Raw genomic sequence first — 25,000 nt, 5'->3', positions numbered from 1 at the left:
TGTCCGTGACCAGCGGTACTGGCCATGGCTTATGTCCTCCCATCCACATGTATTAGTTTCAAAGTCGCATTCTCCACAGTGGGACTCATCACTCCCATCCCCACAATCATCACTGAAATTACACACACTTTCAATAGGAACACATTGATTATTGTTGCAGTGGAATCCACTGTCACATGGATTTTCTGTTGTTGTAGTTAAGGGTGTTGTTTCAGTCGGTATTGTATCCTCAGTAAGGTGACATCCACTGGTAAGAGATATATCATCAAGAGCAATAACTGAAGTTACTGAACTACCTGAGAAGCTGAAGGTGCTACTAGTGATAACGAACTGGAATGGTCTGCTGGCTATTTCCTCTTTCTGAATTAACAACTCTGCTTGTTCCCAGTGCTGTCCCACAGAACCTCTAACCACAAGTCGGTCGTGCAATGGTCCATTCGATGATTCTCTGGTAGAGACAACAATTCTGTCTATAGTTTTACCGTATGAGTAGTAGAAGAACCTCAGGGTACAAAATGTTCCTGTAACATAGATAACAGGACTAGATAGTTTGGCTTTGGTTGCGTTTAAGTTGTAAATGTTACTGTCGATATATATGAAAGTTCCTAAGGCAGTGTTCAAGGTATGATCACGAGGAGGTATGATGTCATCTTGGCTTGGAGATCCTATCTTCCAGTTGGTCCCATCTTCCTCATTCCAAGAACAGGGCTGACCTTCTTCAAAATTACATCTGCCAACGTACTTGTCACAATCAGCATTGCTATCCATCTCATCTGTATAGTCTCCACAATCATCGACAAAGTCACAGACAGCAAATGAAGAGATACAGGCTCCGTTTCCACAAGAAAAACCTGGACATTCACCACCTTCTTGTGGTGAAGGGAGAAAGCATTCTTCAAAATTAATATCGTCTACTGCAATATATCCCGGGAGGTCAAGATTTCTTTCACCTTCCATTTGGACTGTAAATTGAGTGCGTATCCTGCCAATATAGGCCATACCCATCATCCACTCTTCCTTTTGAGTGGCAAAAACCTGTGACAAAACTGTGTTTATATCACTCACATTGTATGAAACAACCAAAGAATTGACCTTTGAACTTGGGTAGTTATTAGGCACTTCATATACCACATACCAGAAACTCATTCGACAGTTTGATGCAGAATTTTGGAGAGTTGGACTAAGTAAGATGGGATTAATTGGCTCTCGGATATCTGGGAAAGAAGGGGTGACCGCCATGTAGTAACCCTGGCTAGTCTGGAGGGTATGATCCACAGGAGGGGTAAAAGAATCATTAGCTTCTCCTTTACAACGTAACCACAATAAGTCCCCATCTGTTTCCATGTTATGCCAAGTACAGTGATCATCTGTGCTCTCAAATGTACAGTTGTACCCACAGAATACCTCGTCTTGTCCCTGACTGCAGTCCTGTACGAAGTTGCACATTTGCTCCTCCAACAAGCAAAGGTCGTCACACTTCATGGAACAATTTTGCATTGTTTCATTACTGCAGCGTCCAGCTGTAACTTGTATTTGGTCGAGAGCAATGATGCCCGGTTTTCCTTTGTCAGACTCTGCAACAAACTTGAGATTATGATGGATTAAATGGTCAGAGTCTGGAGCCGTGTTATCTATTGTGACTTGTGAGAGTTTCCAATCAGCATGAAATGTCTCTTTTTGAATCCACAGTGTCTCCTCCGTGTTCAAATTCAGAGGTTGTGCTGTTAGTGCTAAACTGGGCTGCCCTAACCCTTGCATGTGATACCAAAAACTCAGACACCATATATTTGGTTCTAAAACATCAAGAACTATTTCTGATCTTTTGCTCGTGCCGCCTATGTTCGCAGTATCCACATAGACAAAGCCACCATAAACACTATTGAATGTAGCATCTACCTCTGGACCATATTTGTCTGTCAGTTCGTCAGCTGTTATGAGGGACCAGTCTGAATCATCACCTATAACCTCATTCCTCCACATACATATATCATCTTCAAAATTACATTCACTGAAGTTTTCACATGTAGACTGAGGCATGATATCGTCAAGACCAATGAAAGAGGAAGCACGTGCTTTCCCCTCAAAACTAAGTGAGTATGGAGAAACACTTACAACTTGCACTTTGTATAGGTTCCATGCATGGCTGAAGAGTCCAGTAATGGTTAGCAAGGGTTCATCTTCAATGATCTCACCCGTGCGAAGGCGGACCTCTAATTCTGTCTGTTGATCATTTAAATCTCCATTAGAGTACACCCAGAACTGAACACACTTGTATTTGGAATCGATCTGATTGGTAAAGATTTCCCCTGTGCCTTGCCCTTCGAGACGGATATAGTGGCCCAGACCTGTGCCAAGTGAGTGGTCTTCACCTGCACCCCATCCATCTCCGACACCTGATGCTGCTGATAATGTCAGTTTCCAAATAAGACTATCTTCGAGAGACTGCTCAAAATTACATAAGCCATTTTCAAAATCACACAATTTGCTGAGCTTGCAATGGCCAAACTCTACAGTAATATCATCAAGAGCAATATCGCCTTTTCCAAAGTCCCATGGCACTGCCTCCAATATCATCTGGCTAAGCCTTTCATGTTTAATTTGCACCTGAGCTTGCATCCATCCACGCCCTTGTTCATGAGCTCGTTCCCAGAGAAGTTGACTGGAGTTTGCACTTTGCTGTAACCTCACAGCCAGACTACCAACATCTAAGCCATGCATGTGATACCAGAAGGATAGGCAAGCACCTTCACCACTGAGGTCAATGCTGGGGCTCATGAGCCTTGCAGTACGTTCAGGTTGGTTTGTGGTGCTGACATACAGATAATAACCGTCTTCTGCCATAGTGGTGTGGTCGGTGGATGGTCCCGTCTCTGATGTTGGTGTGCTGCCTTTCCAGCGCTGCCAGTCCAAACCAACATCTGTGTCCTGCTGCCAATTACAGGTCTCACTGTCCTCTCTTTCGAAGTCACAGTCGTACTGGGTTGGTTGATGTGTAGGTACAGGTGTCAGAGTTGTAGGTTGTGTTACAACTACACAACTCTTTGTGAAGGTAAGGTCATCAATGGCAACTGCATTGTGGTCTGTGGATGTTATGTCTTCATCTATCAAAAGTTTTATCATAACACTGTAATATTCTAACTCTGCATCTATGTTTAATGTGACCTCTTCCCATAAGTACTCTAGAGAAGAATTCTTAAGCTCTACCAAAGGGTCTCCATCACCCTCACTAACCATGATGACACTTAATGTACTATTGACAATGTGCTGCATCGAATACCAAAAAGTCATGCACTTTTCTTCAGCTGGAACAAGACTTCCAAAGAGAACAGCAGAATCGCCTTTCATCTTATCCTCGAGCGTTGCCATCAAGTAGTGACCCGTTTCATATTCTATTGTGTGATCTACGATAGGACCTTTGCCCTCTTCACCTGAGGATCTTGTCCAATCAAAGGTGTCATCTCCATCATTTGTATTATACCAGTCACATAGGTCATACTCAAAGTCACATGCGTATGCTTGCGGGCAAATGCCAGGAATGAACTCCAAGTCATCTAAAGCTATGGTACTCTTTTTATTAGTGCCCGTTATACCCTCAAAACGAACCACATACTTCTGAAGGTTTGGAAGGGTGACCAAGCCTTGACTCCACATTTCATAGGCATTACCACTAAAAGACCAAACGGGAACAAACGGTCCACCATCTCCTTGATCTTGTACAAGGACAGTAAGGAATCCTACAGCATCCCCCAACATATGATACCAAAACCTGAGACACTGTATGCCGACAGACTCATAAACTGGAGAAGATAGGAAGCCCTTACTTTCAGGATTATCGTTTAAACGAAGACACAAGTAGTGGCCTCCTTCACTGTGAGCTGTATGGTCTACTGAAGGGCATCCAGTTTCGCTGTTCTTTCCCTGAGTTCTTTTCCAGATTGTGTCTCCTTCATCACCCTGCTGCCATTGACAGAAATCATATTCAAAATCACAGATTGGTTCTTGAAGTTTCCCCTTCATAGTAATATCATCCACAGCAAGCAGACCTGGTCCGAGGTTACCCCACTCAGCTTCGAGGACAATAGAAAAATCGTCTTTTACATCTAAATTTGTGTAAAAGAATAGCCATCGGTCCTCTTGAGAATCACTTAATTCAAAAAGAGTGTAATTTGAATTCAATGTTACTTGATTCATGATTATCCTGAATTTTCCCACATTTTCGCCAAACATATAGTACCACAGAGTGAAGGTATTTTCATATCCAGTTGGCTTTGCCTGTACGGTGCTGATTAATTTCGCTTTGTCGCCCTTTTTAGCTGACGAGTCTTCAAAATCAGCAAAGACATAACTGCCAGAGCCTGTGGTGTGATCCGGCAAGGGTTCCGGAAACATGTCTGTCTTCTTCCAGTCTAGTTGATCACTGGAATCCTGGCGCCACATGCAAAATCCTTTATAAAAGTCTGGGTCATCGAAATTGCAATCTAAGCCATGAGGATTCTCGTCGCACTCAAAGAACGTAATGTCATCCACAGCAAGAGATGAATGCGTTTCAGCCCATGCAACATTCTCATCGAGCACAGGTGTTGCTTCGAGTGTCAGATAGGTGTATTCAGACGTAAAGTTTAATGTTATGGGTACTTCAAACCATATGTCTTCAGGCACAGAGGTCATGTTGTAAACTACTTGCTGAATGGGATTACCAACTTCATTAGTGTACAATGCAACATAAACATTTATGCTATTCTTAATATAAAACCAAATGTGTAGTTCACAATTTTGAACATAAGGGTGCAAAAGGTATGGGCTGGATAGGACAGCTGTTTTCCCCACTAAACCATCTGCTCCTTCAAGATAAGCATAATGACCTGAGACACTGTCTGAAGTGTGGTCTTTCGATGGATGTAGGAAAGGGGACACATCACTGGCACGTATACGCTGCCACTGGTATATTCCAGTACTATGATCCTGCCACCCACAGTAGCCAGGCTCGAAGTCACAAGCTCCGCAGTTCTCCTCATCAGCTCCATTAGAACAATCAATCTGCCAGTTGCACTGTTTGTAGGCAAGAACACACTCATTCCCGATGCCACAGTAGAATTCTCCAGGACTGCATGGGTTGGAGGGAGGAAGAGGAGTCGTTCCGGTTGGCAGTGTGTCGTCCAGTGCCTGGCAACCTTTAGTGAATGAGAGGTCGTCAATAGCAATATCTGAGTAGTCTTCGCCGTTTGTCACACCCTCGATGATGAATTGGAAGGGCTCTGAGGTGGCTGAGAAAGCTACCCCACGGTTCCAAAACTGCCCTTGTTCTCCCTTCCTGTTGAATGCCAGTGTCATGTCCCCAAAAATATGTTGCCTTGTGTACACATTCAGTTCTTGAATATTACTTCCATACATATAGAAATGGAATCTCAATACACACTGAGCGCCTGTGGCTGCTTGTAGAACAGGAGAGAGGAGCCAGACTTTCCGAGTGCCAGAGTATACTTGGGGATGAGACACATACAGGTAATGACCTAGAGGGAGCCGTGTACTGTGGTCAGCTGGGGGACCTGTCAAATGACTGTGTTCTCCGGCTGGGGTTGGACCACTACCAACTTTCCAGTCTGAAAATAGTAATAGTCGATATAGCGCTCAAGATGATAAATCCAAGACTTTCTAGAAGAGGGTAAGGCTTATGATATAGTTTATTGACAAAAGGATAGAATGAAGCCAGGCACATACCCAGGTCGTCTTGATCTGTCTCCTGTGTCCACCCACAAGCTTGATTCTCCTCGAAGGTACAAATGTCACTCTGGTCTGCGCAGTCTGTCTCATCAGTTAGGTCTCCACAATCATTAGTGTTATCACACACTAGGCTTTCGTCAACGCACAGACCTGCAAGAGAAATTCCCATATTGTCCTTACAGTCATCAACAAAATACAGATTAATTGTCAATTTATCTACCGAACGTTCTCTGCTTTCCCATTCCAAAATTTAATCATGAAAAGCAATTGTAACCTTCATTTTATTACAAACAATCGACTCACCTGTTTGGGCACAAGTGATTTGGTTACTGAGACAAACCATCGTCGTATTAGGCACTTGGCAGTTTCTGAAGGTAAAGTCATCCAGCGTGAGGGCGGAGGGTCCAGCCGTTGAAACAGCTGATATACGAAGCTGAAACCCGTCCATCCAGTCTGATGGTATATTAACTTATCAGTGAAAATGATAATAAAATGATGATAACAATGAATATCGTGATAATAATGGTAAGTCCGACATGAGTATAATAATAATGAAATAACAATTATCATTATAATGATAACGATAAGAAATACAATATCAACAAAAGCAACTTTGATAATAATAATGATAAAAACACCAATATCCTTCTATCACTACTACTACTCATGATGATAGTAATAACATTAATAGTAATAATAACTATTATAAGATGATGGTGATGACAATAACACCAAAAATAATATCAATTGTTGTCATTATTATCATCATTATCATCTTAATAATAATGTGATAATGATTTTAATAATAATCATTATCATAATCATGATAATAGAAATAATAACAATCATAGTAATAGTAACAGTAATGCTACTAGTAATAGTAATGATAATAGTATTAATAATAAGAATAACAGTATCAATAATAACAATAAGAGCAACAATAGTGATGATGATAATATGGTGTAATGTGATGGGATGTGATGATAATAATGATAATAATGATAGTAATAATAATAATAACAATAGAAATGATCATAATAACAATAATGATAACAATAAACAACAATCATATCATTATTAGTAATATCAATCGTGATAATAACGATAACAACTTCACAAAACAAATTCCCGAAGCCAACACACTGAAAACTAAAAAAAAGCAAAACAGAAAAGAACACACCTAAGAGAACGACTTTAGCTTTTTTTATTTTTTTTATTATTTACCTAAAAGAACGACTGCACAGCTTTCTTTGTAAAAAAATCATTTACCTAAAAGAACGACTGCACAGCTTTCTTTTTAAAAAAATCCTTTACCTAAAAGAACGACTGCACAGCTTTCTTTAAAAAAAATAATTTACTTAATAGAACGACTGCACAGCTTTCTTTAAAAAAATAATTTACCTAAAAGAACGACTTGAGCCTTCTTCCACTCCCTGCTTTGGCCGTTCACGAGGTAGTGTGTGGGAGTGACCTCGCCGTCCCTAAGAACTCCAACTTCAACGACAATAACTTCATCTAAATACGTGTTTGATAGTTCCCGATACCTGCAATACAGTCGCTTTTGTTGTTAAGTCGTGTCGTGTTATGTTGCTGTTTTTTTGTGCTGTGTTATGTAGATCGGGTATGTTTGTTATGTTATAATGTGTAAGTATATTTATTTATGTTGATTTATGTAATGTGGATATATTGCTGTTATGTTAGGTCACGTTGTGCAATATCATTATGCTGTTGAAAAGGAGACAGACATATAATATCGACTAGTAATATATGAACAAACAGATAAACAGAAAGATAAGTAAATGAGCGAAAGAGAGAAAGAGAGAGAGAGAGAGAGAGAGAGAGAGAGAGAGAGAGAGAGAGAGAGAGAGAGAGAGAGAGAGAGAGAGAGAGAGAGAGAGAGAGAGAGAGAGAGAGAGAGAGAGAGAGAGAAAAGAAAAGAAGAAAAGTGAGAGGGTGAAATGCAGAGACAAACAGATATATTGACAGATAGAGAGATTGACTAATACATGAAAAAAAAAACTGCAAAAATGACCAGAAAATTGAATCCCTTATATTGATTTATCCTTTGTTCCGCAAATAACATATCACATAGACACATTTGGAAGTTCTTACGGAACATTAGATTCCAAAAGGTGACCACCAATTACCAAAAGGTGAAGACGCAGTCCACATAAGCGTTATGCAGAGTAGGCGAAAGTGCAACCGCAGGGCCATCGTATTCTCCCACGCTTTTGACCATGTAGAGGAAGTGGCCCTCTGCCGTGCCCAAAGTGTGGTCGTATACAAAGTGGTCGGCGGAGGAGTCGTCGCTCAGGTTACGACCCAACACCCATTGGTGGTCGGTGTCGTTGAAGAGCTCCCAGCCACACAGCCCTGAGGGCGAGATTACGTGGATTGTGCACTCTAGTTTTCGTACAGTGATGGGAGGAACAGAATGAAAAACCGATACTGAATTCCGTATGTGCTCTTTCTTTCCTGGTTGTTTAATTCAGGTGTAAGTTCGAAATACCATCTTTGTTTAGTAGGAAAAGTTGTAAGAGAGTGAAAAAGGAATGCTGGGTACATTACTTATTGGTTTTCGTGACTGACGCCTTACCGAATTCGAAGTCGCATTCGCCGCAGCCATCCTCGTCGGCCTTGTCCTCGCAGTCCGGGACGAAATTGCACCGCTTATCGATGCCGATGACCGAACCATCGCTGCACAGGTACTGCAAACAGCGTGTTATTAACCCACCTTGAGATACAGATTCGACTTTTCATTTTGAAGATATCAGTAATAACTTGTTTCGACAAGACATCTGCTTTTAAAACCAGAAGACTAGCAACAAAGAATATATCCCCTGTATTCTAAACCTCAATCTTAAAACAAGTACCTGGTCAGGAATGTCCTCACAAGCGCCATACGACGTCCACGTGTCATCTATGGCAATGTCACTCTCCTCTCCCGAACCCACGGTCGCCAGGATCCTCAGCACCACCTCCCGGTCCTCTGTTAGGGTCGCTCTGCCCTGAGGGCGAACGTTGCGTCTGCTTTACATTGCACTTGTAGTCATTATTATTGTCATTGTTATCATTATAATTAATGCTGTGATTAATCTTATTATGTTTACCATCATTAATGCAATCATTACTAATACTAACATTTTCAAAATCATTTCACTATAAAGTATAATAATATTTTCTTTTGACTGTATGTCTCGCTCTCACTTTCTTTCATTTTTCATCCATATCCCTAGTATCTTTATGCTTACAACTCATCAACCCTCTGCTGACACTTACTAAGCGCCATTGGTCTCCTTGGTCGCCAGATCGGTTGAAAACCTGGCTCTCTCCTTCGCCGGAAACGATCGAGACCGAAAGTTCTGCAAAATGAGAGAGTCATGGTGGTGGGCCTGTTCAGTCCTTGGGTTTTGCTGTTGGGCTTAAGTTATTTTGGCTTTCATAAGTGGAGAGTTTTCTTTTAGAGAGATATTGGTCATTCTCATACTCTCTCTCTCTCTCTTTCTCTCTCTCTCTCTCTCTCTCTCTCTCTCTCTCTCTCTCTCTCTCTCTCTCTCTCTCTCTCTCTCTCTCTCTCTCTCTCTCTCTCTTTCTCTCTCTCTCTTTCTGTGTGTGTGTGTGTGTGTGTGTGTTTGCATATATATATATATATATATATATATATATATATATATATATATATATGTGTGTGTGTGTGTGTGTGTGTGTATGTATGTATTATATATAATATATATATATATATATATATATATATATATATATATATATATATGTATATATATGTATATATATATATATATATATATATAAATAGATATATTCATAAATACATATACATACACACACATATATATATATATATATATATATATATATATATATATATATATAAATATATTTATAAATACATACATATATATATATATATATATATATATATATATATAAATATATATAATATATATATAAATAAATATATTTGTAAATACATACATACATATACATATATATAAGTATATATATATATATACATATACACACACACACACACACTCACACACACACACACACACACACACACACACACACACACAAACTAGTTTTAAATCGAAATTACTCCTTCGAAAAAACAACAAAAAACAGTCAGCCACACTCTTTTCGGAAAAGTTATCCCAACGTCATCTTACCTTTTATTCCAACAGTTATCTTAACATTCCTAAAATGTTTTGCTTCTACAATTATCCCGTTGCTCTCTTGCCTTCTGTTTCACCAATAATCCTAAAGTCCTTATATCTTTTGTTCAAATATTCCTTCCGACGCCATTTTATCTAGCGTTCCGACAGTCATCCTAATGCCTTGATATCCTTCATTCTAACAGTAACCTCAACGCCCTCTCGTTGCAACCAACCTCCCATCTGGCGCCCTCGCATGTGGTAGTAGAACTCGAAGCAGTACGTCCCCGGAGACAACGAGGGCGAGTCCAAGGCCGCCCGCGCCCCCGCCCACGCCGCGGAAGCCTGGACGTACATGTAGTGTCCTGTGGGAATGAAGAGAAGGGGCGTGAGAGATGGGTTGCATGGCTGATGGCGGTGAATGGGTGGAAGAAAGGACATGAAAGAGAATGAGAGCAGAACTTTAACTATTGTGGTTTTCTCTCTCATCACCACTATGGAAAGCATGGTGGCGATGTACGCAGTTGTCCGGAAAGTTAAAAGGGAGAGCAATGGCATCTACATTCAGAACTCGTTTAAATGTTTCTCTCTCTCTCTCTCTCTCTCTCTCTCTCTCTCTCTCTCTCTCTCTCTCTCTCTCTCTCTCTCTCTCTCTCTCTCTCTCTCTCTCTTCCTCCCTCTTTCTCTCCCTTCCTCCCTCCCTCTCTATACATCTATCTCTCACTCCCTCTTTCTCACTAGGGTTCACAACTGACCTCGTTCAGAATGCAGTGTGTGGTCATAGGAGGGCCCTGTAGCTTCTACGGGTGTCTTCCCGGAATTCATAACCCATTCGACGTCACTCGCGCCCTCCACCTCCGCCCACCCGCACAAGCCGTCCTCGAAGGTGCAGGAGGCGGGGGCGGGGCATGAGCGATCGAGAGTCGTGACGTCATCCAGGGCAAATATGACGTCATCGAGCCCCTCCGTTGCCATGGCTACGAAGGAGATCTGTAAGACGTGATAGCAGTGAGCGCGCAAATGAGGGTTAAATGAAGTCGATGGTTTAATGGGATTGTAAGGATATTAATGGGGTTTAATGATGGCGGTTAATGGGTTTAATATTGATTATTGGGGGTTTAAGAGGAAGGAAAGGATTAGCTTTTAAGAGGCTTCTTTCCGGTGATGCATCTGCGAGGATAAATTTCAATGATGTCATGAGGTAATGCGGTTTAACGGATAACGATATTAATAGGGATTCATAGGAAAGGGAGTGCTAATTATCTTGAGCCGGGGGTCTACTTACCTTATCCAATAACGATAATGATAGTAGTAATAATAATCATAAAATAATATAGGCAATAATAATGAAAAGAAGAATTATGATAGAAGTGATAAGAAGAATGAAAATAATAAAAATTATAATAATGATAATAATAACGCCAATAATGATAATAATAATGATAACAAAGATAAGGATAACAAAACAACAACGATAACAATGAAAAGAGTGATAATAATGATGATAATAATAACAATGCTATTATTACTATTCCTATAACTTTTAAGGTTTTCATTATGTTAACAGTAATATTGCAACTGTTATCATTATTTTCATCATTATCAGTATCAGTATCAAGATAAATGTAAAAAGTAATAATATTACGAACGATAATAATAATAATAACAAACATAATGATATAATGATAATGAAATAATAAACCTAATAACGATGATAATATTAATGTAATAATAACAAAAACAATCAAAATAATTATGATAATGATACTAGCAATTATAATAACGATAGTAACAGTAATGAAGATGATAGTAAAAAAAAATAATAAACATAATAACAACAACAGCAACAATAATAATAAATAGGATCAACAACGACAGCAATAAAGACGACAACACTACTCCTATTGATGATGATGATCGGACACAAGGCTCGGCTGCATGGGAGAGTGACCCGGACGCAGGATTAGGGATTGCAGCCTTACATGGTACTCCCCGTAGATCTGCACGGACGCCCGAGCAAGGACCCACTCCTCGCCCTCGGGCTGCTCGACCGTCCACACAGGGTCCAGGTCGTCGATGGGGGCGTCGGGATTCTTAACGTAGAGTCGTACACTGAGGGTCGTGTTGCCGGGGAAGTAGTAGTACCACGACAAGCACCTGCGATTTCGTAAGAGCCCATGAAGTGATTTGCGTTCATTTTGTGTCCTGGTATTGATTCGTGATTGTGGTTGTTGTGGTAAGGGTTATATCGTGTTAACAGGGAATGATTCACGTGAGTAAGGTTTACAGGGTCGTTGGTCTAACCACGTACATGGGATCTCCAACGCTGGTGCTCGTTGCACTCACGAGAGAGCTCTGCGTGTTGGGTGAAGTGGCATTCAGGTACATGTAGTGGCCGTACTCGCTGCCTGTTGGGAGGAAATGCTCAAATTTGAGTGATGACCCTTTGGATATCTCAAGTGGGATGCTACTTCATCTGAGATAACAAATCTATTAACTAAAAGTAATAGTATATAAAACGTCATTATATGGTTTAAAGTACGTTGATTAAAAAAAAACATATTTAGTTAATTAGTTATGCCAAACTACGGAAAGATATTATAACAAGAAAACCAATACCGTAAGTGTGGTCGAAGTCAGGTCCGCCGTGTGGTGTGCCAGCAATACCCCAAGTCCAGCCTGTATTGCCACTCAATTGAAAGGTGGAGAATTCACACAAGTCGGAGGTCTCAAAGTCACATTGTATCCCTGCCAAGGAGAGAGAGCTTGAGAGGAAAGGATCCAGTTGTTTAATGCTGCTTCTGAGCGATCTATTGATATTCTCGGGCAGTGGCATATCGCATTAGCAAATTGATCCTAAGGATTTTAAACTATTTTCAGCTAACATGACTGATGATAATGACATGATATTTACAATGGTGATGATTCATAAAAAATAAATTTATTACAATACCGATAAAACACTAAAGGGACAAAATCAAATTTACACCACAATGAAAAGATGGCAAAGTCAAGGTAAATCCAAGGCTAAAAGGGAAGGCAGAGTGGCCATTCCCCTCACCGAAAGTAAGCGACGAGCAGAGTCCATCGGTGAGCAGGAAATCGTCGAGGGCGGTGTGTCCGAGGTCAGCGCGGTCGTCCTCGCCAAGCCCCGCCTCCAGTACGACCTTGTGGGCGTGGCCTGGGTCTGGGGGAAGGGACAGCCGCACAAGAAGCCATTCCTCTCCGGCCTCGCCCGCACGCGACCAGCTTGGGAGTTCATTCGCTACTCCGTCTGGTGGAAGAGAGGGAAGGGTAGGGGGGAGATGAGTTATCGAGGGTGGGGAGTCGTGTACATATATGTATATAGATATGCACACACACACACATATACATACACACACACACACACACACACACACACACACACACACACACACACACACATATATATATATATATATATATATATATATATATATATATATATATATATATATATATGTATATATATATATATATATATATATATATATATATATATAAATATATAATATATATATATATATATATATATAATGTGTGTGTGTGTGGTGTGTGTGTATATATATATATATATATATATATATATATATATATATATATATATATGTGTGTGTGTGTGTGTGTAAATGTATATGTATACATATATGTATGTATATATGTAAGTATAAATAAATATATATATATATATGTATATATATAGTTATAGATATATCTATTCATATATGTGAGCGAGCGAGTGTGTGTGTATGTGTGTGAAAAGAAAATCCAATAAACGAAATAATAAATTCAGTCATTCATTCAGTTTTAATCTCATTCACTCTCTCCCACCAAATTTACCCAAAACAACATAAAGTTGTAATAAAAGTACTTTATTAACGTCGGTAGTATCAGTGGTAGAGTTCACAGCAATATCAACAGTACAAGCAGAAGAAAGAGATAGAAAAATAAGAAGGAACCCCACTATGAACAGCCTAACACACTCGTCACAACCGACCCGTTTCGAGGAACAGGCTCAGCGTGGGCGGGCCGCTTCCGTGCATGTAGTAGTAGAAGGAGAAGCAGTGTCCATTCTCGTTCGTCGGGATCTCATCGGACACGAGCCTTACCACAGAGTTGGATCCCATCTTTGTGTCCACGTAGAGGAAATGGCCTGTGGAAATACGAGTGCTTTGGGATGGTTTGCTATGTTGCAATGGTTTGCCGAATCCATTTGGTTTGTCACAACGTTTTTCCACCCGTTGTTAGAATGCTGAAAGGCCGCAGTCTGTTGTGAATATATAAACAAGAATAATAACACATGATATTAAGTTCAGATAATGTACAGTCCACCCCACAAGTAAGACTCTAGTCCCCCTTCGTTATTTCTGATCATAGACCAAGTTTTTATTATCATTTTATTTTTAGGAATAGTTTGCTGTTTTGATGGTGTCAGCTATTCAAATACAATTTCTTACTTTCCGTTTTAGAAGACAGTGGACTGTGAATATCCAAACACTGATATTGCTGGAGAAACAATAACAAAATCATTGCACCAAGTTTTAAACGCATTCAGATTATCTATATACATTCCATTTTATAATCCATATTAAACGAATGAGTTCATAATATAAGATTCATGAAAGTCAGTCTTTCTTTCTTATAGACTTTGGAGGTTTATAATAAATGATACATTCAAAAAACGAGTAAATTCAAAATTATTCCGCCACTAACAACATGACTCAAAATAAAAAATACACCATAAGTCATTACACAACAATCTCGCCATGGTACAGAACTCTCAACCCCACTAAAGGTTTTCTAAATACGCAACGCCATGAACGCATGAACGATCAAAGTCAAGCCGAAGCACGCCACTCTTGCACTCACTCACCCCCCGAGAGGTGTGACGTGTGGTCGACCGCGGGACCCAAGCCTCCACCTCCGTCGCCGCCGCCCACGTGAGCACCGGTTGTCAGACTCCAGTCCCCGTCGTCAGTCGTGTCCTGACTCCAGTCGCAGGTGTCGTCCTCGAAGGAGCAGGTCAGCTTGCTCTCGGGGGCGGGGGTCGTTTGGGGGGACGGGGTGCTGGCCGGGGTCGGATGGCATGTTCCGGGGGTCAGCTCGATGTCGTCCAGGGCTATGTAGGCTAAATGTGGGTGTGAACTATTATTAGCAATTAAACAAAATGTAGCAGAAAAATCGCAGTTATGGTTTCTCTGTGACTGAAAGAGTTCGATTAAACACAGGTACTAAATGGAGACTGCAAGACATAATTTATGATGTAGAAAATAATTAATTACTAACTGTAATTATGATATAAACATATATGTTTTCATACAGACTGAGCACTGATAAAAACAGATGCTCCATGCGGATGGGAAAAGCGTAGATCAAGAATATCATAAAATAAACCATTAAAATAAACATGCTATCTGTAAACTATCTCATCCCACACTCATGAAACAAAGAAAGAAAGAAAAAATAAAACGAAGAAAATAAGATCCCAATAAGTTAAGAAAATCAAACGTCAATAAAATAACCCAAAAAATATTAACTAAAACTCGTTCAAAGACCAGTCCACACACCTCCCTTCTCAACCACCTGGCTATAGGCTCTAGCATGGAGTTGGACGCGAAAGAGGTAGTTGAGGCCGCTGAGTTTCTGTCGGTGTTCGAGCCACGCCTCTGCGCTGCTGGCTTTGACGACGCCCATGTGCTTGGACAGGTTCTCCTCGACGTTCACGACATTGATGTGCAGCAGGTTGTTTTCTGGGAGAAGGAAGGGGGGCGGGGGGGGGGGGTTGAGGGCGGGTTGTGTTAGGGCCTGAGGACATTTTTGCTCTCGATTCGGTTTTGTTGTTTATGTTGCAATTGCAATCTTGTCATATAGGGAAATAATATAAATACTTATAAACAAATTTATGTATATATACATAAATATACATAGATATGCATGCATACATTAATATACATAGATACACACACAAACACACATATATATGTATATATATATATGTATATAAATATATATACATATATACTGTATGTATATGTATTTATATATATCTATGTATATAAATTTATAATATATATATGTATATATATATATATATATACATATGCATATATATATATATATATATATATATATTATATATATATATATATATATATATATATATGCATATATATATATTATATATATATATATATATATATATATATATATATATATATATATATATATATATATTATATATATATATATATTATATATATATATATATATATATATATATATATATATATATATATATATATATATTATATATATATATATATATATATAATATATATATATATATATATATAATATATATTATATATATATATATATATATAAACATATAGCTACTATGGCAATTGTATGCGACAAGAGGAAAACATAATAAAAAAGAATGAGAAAAAAAAAACGAAAAAAAGAGAAAAGAAGAAGGAAGAATATCTCGAAGAGGAAGTCCGACTTACCGCTAAGATGGCGTCCGTCATAGAAGAAGGACAGGCAGTAAGTGTCATTGGCAGGGCTGATGTCCCGGCTGTTGAGGTTCGCGTAACATTCAGTTATGTAAGACGGACACTCGTCCACGTCAACCATCACGTAGTGTCCTTTAGGAGAAGAAAAATGAATTCTGACGCTACAGAGCATACACCTGATGACTCTGACTGACCTGCTTCATTAACAAATACAAAATACCAAATCCAAGATACATTGAAAAAAAAAAAAAAAATATATATATATGTATATATATATATATATTTATATATATATATATATATATATATATATATATATATATATATACATATATAAACAAGCATTCGGGAGAGACCGCCCCAACCTTGGCCCGTGAAAGTAGTGTGATCTTCCAGAGGACCGCTCTTGGCGTCCTCCGCCCTGTACAGTTCCCAGCTGTTGGGCGGATAGTGGCCGTCGAGCGAGTCTTCGTCCAGCCACCCACACATGCCGCCCTCGAAAGAGCACGACCCGGGGGCGCCGCAGGGGCCTCGCTCCACGGAGAGGTCGTCCCAGGCCATGATGCCCCTCCGGCCCACCAGACGAAGGCCCTCCAGGAGGATCTGAGCGGGAGTGAAGTTTGGAAAGATACGTCTTTGTAAACGACACGTCAAGTGCTTTCTTATATCTACTTACATATTCATTTATCTATATCTGGTTATAAGTTCATGTATGTATGTATGTATGTATGTGTGTATGTATGCATGTATGTATGTATGTGTATATGTATGCATGTATGTATATATGTATGTATCTATGTATCTATGTATGTGTGTATTTATGTATGCGTGTATATATGTAGTGCGTGTGTGTGCGTGTGTGTGTATGTGTGTATGTGTGTATGTGTGCGTGTGTGTGTGTGTGTGTGTGCGTGTGTGTGTGTGACATAATTGCCTTTAAAGCAGAGTTCTTTATTTCCTTCACGACTCTGATGAGGAGAGTCAAATGTTCACGCGTCTCTCCACCCGGATTTTTTTTTTGCCGAATTAACCTATGAGTTTATGATTCTTCTATTTTGTCCACACCATCTATCAACCTAAGTCATATTGTCTTTGCAATTCATTTATTTCTACTAGACGCTGCGAGCCACTAACAACCAAAAGTAAAGATAAAGAGCGAGGGAACAGAACGAAAATCCTGAAATAAACGAAAGACACAAAGACCGAGCTATTGAAGCGACAGACAATTTTCAATAATCAATCAATCGAATAAACGAAAGCAAATCTAATCCTTTTTAATACAAATTGAAATACATTAAAGCGCACCACACTAAACACATTAAACCACATTAATTAAAGTGCATGCAAACGTCTTCTATCATTCTTTCCTAAAATAAGAGGAGACTCACGCTGAAGTTCCGCTCGTGTCTGACGGTGGTTTCGCCGTATTGCCAACCCTCGTGTGCGGTGTAGACGTGTTGCCAGATCCGGTCCCCAACCTCTCCGTCCTTCAGGAGTCGGACGCCCAGCTCGCCGACGGGTAATTCACTACGGAAATATAAACATGTATCAGTGGGCGGAATTGTATACATTTATCTATTTATATCTATATTTATCTGTCTGTCTGTCTGTTTATCCATCACCCATCTATCTATCTATCTACACACACACACACACACACACACACACACACACACACACACACACACACACACACACACACACACACACACACACACACACACACACACACACACACACCTGCACTGACTGACATCCCTCCGCCTATCCCACCCGGCCCTCCCTCCAAACAGCCCCCAAACAGGAGCCAACAGACCCCGCGGACTCGAGATAGAACCAGAACTGGAAGCAGTCTCCCTCGGGCGTGGCGCTGGAGACCTCGGGGCTCTTGAGGAACCCGCGCTGGTCGGACTGGTCGTCTTCTCGAGGTAGGTACTGGTAGTGGCCCTGCGACGACCCCCGTGAGTGGTCGGTTCTTGGGGGCGAGGGATGGAAGGAGCTTTGTGAGTAGTGCTCAAGATGGTAGTGATGGTGGTGATTTTTGTTTAGGATGGTAATGGCAAAGGTCACTATGAAATTGATTAATATAATGAATAACAATTTGAACAGTAACTACTAAGAATAAAAATGATATCATTAGTGGCAGCACTATCTATAATCCTTTTTTATGATAAACGTACGTCATTATTCTAAAATTAGTATTCTTAAACACTAGTTATTATTCTCAAACAAAATCCCTCACTTTTAAAACTTCCTTCTCAAACACAATCCAACATTCTCCAATGATTAGTCTCAAACACAAGCCAGTATTCATAGATGATTATTCTCAAGTACAAGCCCGCATTCTCAAATAACTATTCCTAAACACGAGCCAGTATTCCCAAGCACAAGCCACAATCGCTTAGAATCGCAGACGAACTAACAAAGACAACTCACGGTGGAGTATCCGGTGTTCCGTCTTCCCCGGAGCCGAGTGCCCAGTCGGAGGTCGCTGCCTCGTGGTCGTAGTTCTCCCACAGACACATCTCCTCGTCTTCGTCAAAGGTGCAGGTGAAGGAGGCGGGGCAGCGGCCTTCCATTATCTTGACGTCGTCTAAGAACACATAGTTGTCCTTTTCTTCCATGATTACGCCGTCGATGTGAATCTGAACACACATCGACATGAATAGAAAACCAATAACATTGTTTTAGTTACTTTTCATTGTGTCAGAAGATTGGGCAATACCCCTCTAGGTAATAAGTCTCATAGATTCATAAAACGCGTGAATATCACCTGGTACTTTTCAGCGCTGGAGAGTTGCAAGTGTTGGGTTCTCCAGGCGGATATGCCGCTGTTTTCCCTCACCCAGACCTCTTCGGTGTTGTTGTCGGTGACTAGGAGAATCCTCAGCCTCGTGCTCTCCTGTACCACGTACCTGAGTGGAATAGTAACGGATAGAAACACACACACACACGCGCGCGCGCGCACACACACACGCGCGCGCGCGCGCATGATAACATGTGTATGTGTGTGTGTGTTTGTGTGCTTATATATGTGTATATTTCTGTGTCCGTATGTGTCCCAACATCCCTACAGCACTGAGAAAAAAGGAATTGACGCAAGCACAAGCAAGCGAGGCCACGCACACCTGCCTTGAGGTAAGTCTATTGATCCTGGCCGAGACCAGACCCGGATACCTCTGCGTCTTCGGTGCGATCGTTCGAGTCAAAGGGGATTCGTTTGCTCTGTCGCTTGTGTCAACCCGCAGGGTGTAATGAGAGTCGGTCTTCCCAGATTTTTTTTGCAGATGAGTGTGTATAATTCATTTAATTGCTTCTTTTTAATTTGCACTACTACAATATGTATATATATATACATATGTATACATATATAAATATATCTATATATCTATCTATCTATCCATCTATCTATCTATATATATACATACTGACTCACACTCACTCACTCACTCACACTCACTCACTCACTCACACTCACTCACTCACACTCACTTACTCACTCACTCACTCACACTCACTTACTCACTCACTCACACTCACTTACTCACTCACTCACTCACACTCACTTACTCACTCACTCACACACAAAACATCTATCTATCCACACAGACACAAACAGGTCTCCGCGTGTGTCCATACCTGAAGGAGACGCAGAACTCAACCGACGGAGGGCGCCACCACGTCTGCAACACGCTCGACCCGGGGGAAGACGTCTCGAGATAAACGTCTGCGGTGCGGGACAGGAGAAGCATCACCGAGAGGAACGTCACCCATTTTGGTCAAGAAAAATGGGTTGGAAAATTGGCCATGCAGCAAAGATATTTCTCGTGGGTCAGAATGGCGGGAATAGGAAATGTAAGTAAAGCTAACAACGATGGTAGTAGCAGCAGTGATAATGAGCATGATGGTAATGATGTAAAGATAATGATAATATATTGGTGACAATGATATGATGATAATAATAACAACAATGATGATGATGGTGATAATAAGTATTATTGTCATTACTATTATTATTATAATTATTATCATTATCATAATTATTTTTATTATTACTATTATTATGATAATGATAATAACAACAACAACGTAAATGATGCTGATGATAATGATAATAATAACAAAATAATTATGATAACGATGTAATAATAGTAATTTTGATATTGATTCAGATATACGTTACATACATCACGCTATCCACAATGGTGATGATAATAATGATAATAATAATAATGAAGATGATGTTAATAATGATAATGATGGTAATGATGATAATGACAATGAAGATGATAATGATGATGATGATGATAATAATAATAATAATGCTATTCATACCAGTAAAGGTAATAGTAATAATATTAATAATGATAATAAAAATGATAATGATATCAATCAAGGATAAGGCTGATGATATTGACGACGCTTAACACAATAATAATGATGATGATAATGATAATATAGATAACTGTCATATCATCATCATTATCATTAAAGTAGTGATTATGATAATAATCATAATAATATGATGATAACAATAAAAATGATAAAGATAATTACGACACTGATAACGATAACGATAAAGATAATGATTGTAGTAATAATCATAGTAACGATTACGATTATCATTATTGGTATAATTTCTTATATCATTAATATCATTCTTATTATCATCTTTATTATTATCGCCATCAGTATTATAGTTACAATCACGATATCAGTGATAATGATCAAGATAATGATAATAAAACAAGATAATATTAACCATTATAATGATAATAATGATCATTATCATAAAAATAAAAATAATAGTAATGATAATAATATTCAATAAAATGAGGATAACATTAATGATGATGATGATAAAAATAGTAACAATAATAATGATACATTAATAGAAATAAGAATGATAATGATGATAATGATTATGCTGATAATAATAATGATGATAATTATGATAACAATGATAATAATTATAATGATAATAATAAAATAATAATGATAATAATAATTATGATGATAATAATAATAATAATGATAATAATAATAATGATAATAATAATTATGATGATAATAATAATAATAATAATGATAATAATAATAATAGTAATAATAATGACATTAATGATAATAACAATAATAATAATACCAACCACAACCACAACAATGATAATAATAATAATGTTAACAATAATTGATAAACCTAAAGACAACAGAGACGATAAAGTCCAAGAAAGCCCAAAGGAAACCGCTCGGCTTCGCACTCACTGTCGGGATCGTCATACACCTCTCGGCTCCAGCTCGAGTCGTCACTGTGGCTCTGGAACAACTCGCAGGCCACGTCGAAGGTGCAGATAACATCGTCCTACGGAGGAAAGGCGCGGGGAGAATAGTCGGTGATTTGTTATCTTTTTTTGCTCTCATCGTAAGGGCATGCAAGGGATCACCCGAAAATATTCATTGATTCGTCTTGCAGAATGTATAAATACACACACACACACACACATACATATACATATACATACATACACACACACATACATGTTATACACACCTTAGAGGGCGGTGTGTCAGAGGCGCAGTCCTGAAACACAACATCGTCGACACAGACATCATAACTAACTTCGTTAATCACATTAAGGTTGATAATCATTTGTATCTGAAAAAAGGAAGTCAGAATTGTATTTTTTTCCGGAAATTTTGGTGGATTGATTATTTTCCATATGTTGGAGGAAGGGGGGGAGGTGGAGAAATTCAAAGATAACTTGAGAAAGGAGAGATCATATGAAATTAACGTTAATTGTGGAAGCTCTAACAGTTAGGTGCAAGAGGGAATGCGCAGAATGTTTACCTGGTTATTATTATTTTTTTTCACAGATATATAGACACAACAAAGTATGAAACTGACTATAAACCCAACAACTTCTTTCGCCCTTCTCTTTAACATTTCGTTACTGAATAATAAAATAACCAACATCACTTACATACATCCTAACCTCTTGTACTCCATATTTCATACGTTTCTTTTCTTAATAAACAAGTAACCCAAACCACTTACAAGTATTTAAAGCTCGTAGTCCCTAAAATTCATAAATTACGCTACTTAGTAAATCAATATCCTAAACCACTTACAAATATTAGAAACTCATCTTCCCCGTACTTCATGCATTTCGTTCCTTAATAAACAAATAGCCATCACAACTCACAAAGATTTTAGTCTCGTATTCCCCGATCTCGATCCGCGCTCTCCGCCACTCGGACACAGCAGAAGGCGTGACGGACTTTGCCCACACCCAGTCATCCTCCGTGTTGCCAAGAATGACACGTATTTCTGGACCTCCAAGAACCGTTTGGTACCAGAACACTAGCTTGCAAGGAACACTCGGAGGCCCTATGGTTGGTGATTGGACGATGGCGGTTGTCCCTGAATACACGTCATCACCTGGAAGTCGAGGAGAAAGGCCAAAAAAGGTAAATGAAATGTCTCAGCTTAGAAGTGTTAACATCTTATCAATATTTGCACTTAAATTGTTTTTTTTTTATATTCTAAGAGGATTTTTTTTTATCATGAAGTATGCACCTGAGAATATCTCTGTACAGACTTGTGTATGAACAATGGTTGCTGAAGAAGATTCAATAACAGGGATAGTGCAGAATCAGATCATATGTATAGACAAAATAATCATGGTTGAAAGCACGATTCTACAAAATCGAACGATGCTTAAAGAAGGATTAGTAACATCGTTATTAGTACGGATAATGGGGATGGATGTGGATATAACAATAGCAATAATCACAGCGGTATTCTTTGTGTCATCCTGCACGCCCTACCCTGAGACGAGCCCGGCGCCCACATGAAGTAGCCTTCTTGTGTTCCGGCGAGGGTGTGATCGTGCGAGGGCGCCGTTCCGTGTGGGTACGCAGCCTCCACGGCGGCGATCCTCGACCACCCGTACGCACTGTCCTCATTGTCGCTGACATCCTCCCATCCTCCGAGGTCCTGCTCGAAGTCCGTGGTGCCGCAGGACGCCTCGTCGTCTCCGTCGGGGCAGTCGGCGTGGAAGTCGCAGACCTGAAGGACGCGCAGGTCAGGTGGTGTACGGAAGGTGAAAATGCCGGCATGAGCTGTTCGATGTGCATGTCCATATACGCGCACACGTATACACACACACACACACACACACACACACACACACACACACACACACACACACACACACACACACACACACACACACACACACACACACACACACACACACACACACACGTATGCATACATACTTAGATATATGTATATAATATATATATATATATATATATATATATATATATATAATATATATATATATATAATATATAATATAATATTATATATATATATATATATATATATATATATATATATATATGCATATATATATATGTACTCACACACACACCTTTCTACAACTATCATGTATAACCACACAACAACTTCATATTCTCGCTTTTCCACATCTAATTTCAGTGTAATATTGCATCATCAACACTTGATTCATCTATCAATATACTCCGAAGCCGCGGCTGTTTGTTATCACACGTCATGCGTTGAGGCGGATGTTGGGCCACGCGACCCGCGCCTGTAAACACGGCCGGGCTATCACTTCCGGTGCTCTGGCCACTACACAAAGTTGCTATTATTGCACGCGCTACGTACAAAGGCATCTTTCTCGTTGGGCGTTTTTCTCTTCTCTCTTGTTTTTTTCAGTTTGACTCATTCTTTTATCTCTCTCTACCCATCTAACTCACTCACTCACTCACTCTCTCTCTTATCTTTCGTCTGTTCAGTCTATCCTTATGATTATACACATCGCTGACTGATCTACATTCTTTTCATTCATTCACACACACACACACGTAGAATCTCACCTGATCCAGCGAAAGACAGACAGCCGAAAAGTGGCATTTAAATTGCGTCTCATCATCACAAGGAGAAGCGAACGCAGAGGGCGCAGCAGCTGATGTCAGACTTTCGACGCATTCCCCCGTCAGCGTCACATTGTCGATGATCACGTGACCTTCTGTGCCAACCTGACCTTCTAGCACTATCTGTTGGGAGAATAAAAACCAGGCCAGATATAAGGTGTTATATAAACGTACAAGCATACACGGATACATGATAAAATAGTATGTTAGTTTAGAGATGGAGATGGAGATTGAGATGGTGATGGTGATAGAGTTAGAGATAGAGATGGAGATTGAGATGGTGATGGTGATGGTGATAGAGTTAGAGATAGAGATGGAGATGGAAATTGAGGTGGTGATGATGATGGAGATTCAGAGGGTGAAGGAGAGGGAGATGGTGATAATAATGATAACGATAATAACGATGATGATTATAATCACTCTACTGTATCCACAAAAAATAATAACGCTAACCATATACAAACACACACAAACCTATTCCCTCCCCCTCAACTCCCTAATCTTCAAAAAGCCATGTGTCACGTGTTCCTTCGTGCTTACGAGGAAAATACAACATAATATACGCAACGGCACCTACACAGACACACAAGTACGACAAAACACTCT

At 39.5% G+C, this 25,000-nt stretch overlaps 1 protein-coding gene across 1 annotated transcript in view; it reads right to left on the bottom strand.

The window, feature by feature from the left end:
- The window catches only part of LOC122250788 (MAM and LDL-receptor class A domain-containing protein 2), a 47,203-nt gene that overhangs the window by 17,514 nt on the left and 4,689 nt on the right, over nt 1-25,000 (bottom strand). Inside the window, exons 4-32 of the mRNA XM_086539083.1 lie at nt 24,338-24,517; nt 23,258-23,498; nt 22,633-22,868; nt 21,981-22,085; nt 21,695-21,791; nt 20,069-20,156; nt 19,203-19,344; nt 18,866-19,074; nt 18,246-18,404; nt 17,818-17,956; nt 16,795-17,032; nt 16,424-16,561; nt 15,482-15,664; nt 14,788-15,042; nt 13,912-14,067; nt 12,955-13,167; nt 12,513-12,641; nt 12,205-12,301; nt 11,876-12,050; nt 10,649-10,883; nt 10,130-10,258; nt 9,001-9,083; nt 8,595-8,729; nt 8,318-8,429; nt 7,869-8,094; nt 7,123-7,265; nt 6,025-6,174; nt 5,719-5,871; nt 1-5,600 (exon numbers count right to left, since the gene is read on the bottom strand). The exon at nt 1-5,600 is cut by the window's left edge and continues 1,650 nt beyond it. Coding sequence (XP_086395209.1) covers nt 1-5,600; nt 5,719-5,871; nt 6,025-6,174; nt 7,123-7,265; nt 7,869-8,094; nt 8,318-8,429; nt 8,595-8,729; nt 9,001-9,083; nt 10,130-10,258; nt 10,649-10,883; nt 11,876-12,050; nt 12,205-12,301; nt 12,513-12,641; nt 12,955-13,167; nt 13,912-14,067; nt 14,788-15,042; nt 15,482-15,664; nt 16,424-16,561; nt 16,795-17,032; nt 17,818-17,956; nt 18,246-18,404; nt 18,866-19,074; nt 19,203-19,344; nt 20,069-20,156; nt 21,695-21,791; nt 21,981-22,085; nt 22,633-22,868; nt 23,258-23,498; nt 24,338-24,517 — 10,146 coding nt within the window. The remainder of the gene's footprint in view (nt 5,601-5,718; nt 5,872-6,024; nt 6,175-7,122; nt 7,266-7,868; nt 8,095-8,317; nt 8,430-8,594; nt 8,730-9,000; nt 9,084-10,129; nt 10,259-10,648; nt 10,884-11,875; nt 12,051-12,204; nt 12,302-12,512; nt 12,642-12,954; nt 13,168-13,911; nt 14,068-14,787; nt 15,043-15,481; nt 15,665-16,423; nt 16,562-16,794; nt 17,033-17,817; nt 17,957-18,245; nt 18,405-18,865; nt 19,075-19,202; nt 19,345-20,068; nt 20,157-21,694; nt 21,792-21,980; nt 22,086-22,632; nt 22,869-23,257; nt 23,499-24,337; nt 24,518-25,000) is intronic.

This window comes from Penaeus japonicus, unplaced genomic scaffold, assembly GCF_977035675.1.
Source record: "Penaeus japonicus unplaced genomic scaffold, GWHDUDI00000001_assembly GWHDUDI00000001, whole genome shotgun sequence".
Lineage (NCBI taxonomy): Eukaryota > Metazoa > Arthropoda > Malacostraca > Decapoda > Penaeidae > Penaeus > Penaeus japonicus.
The sequence above is the reverse complement of the archived record's forward strand: the minus strand, read 5'-3'. Positions and strand labels throughout refer to the sequence as shown.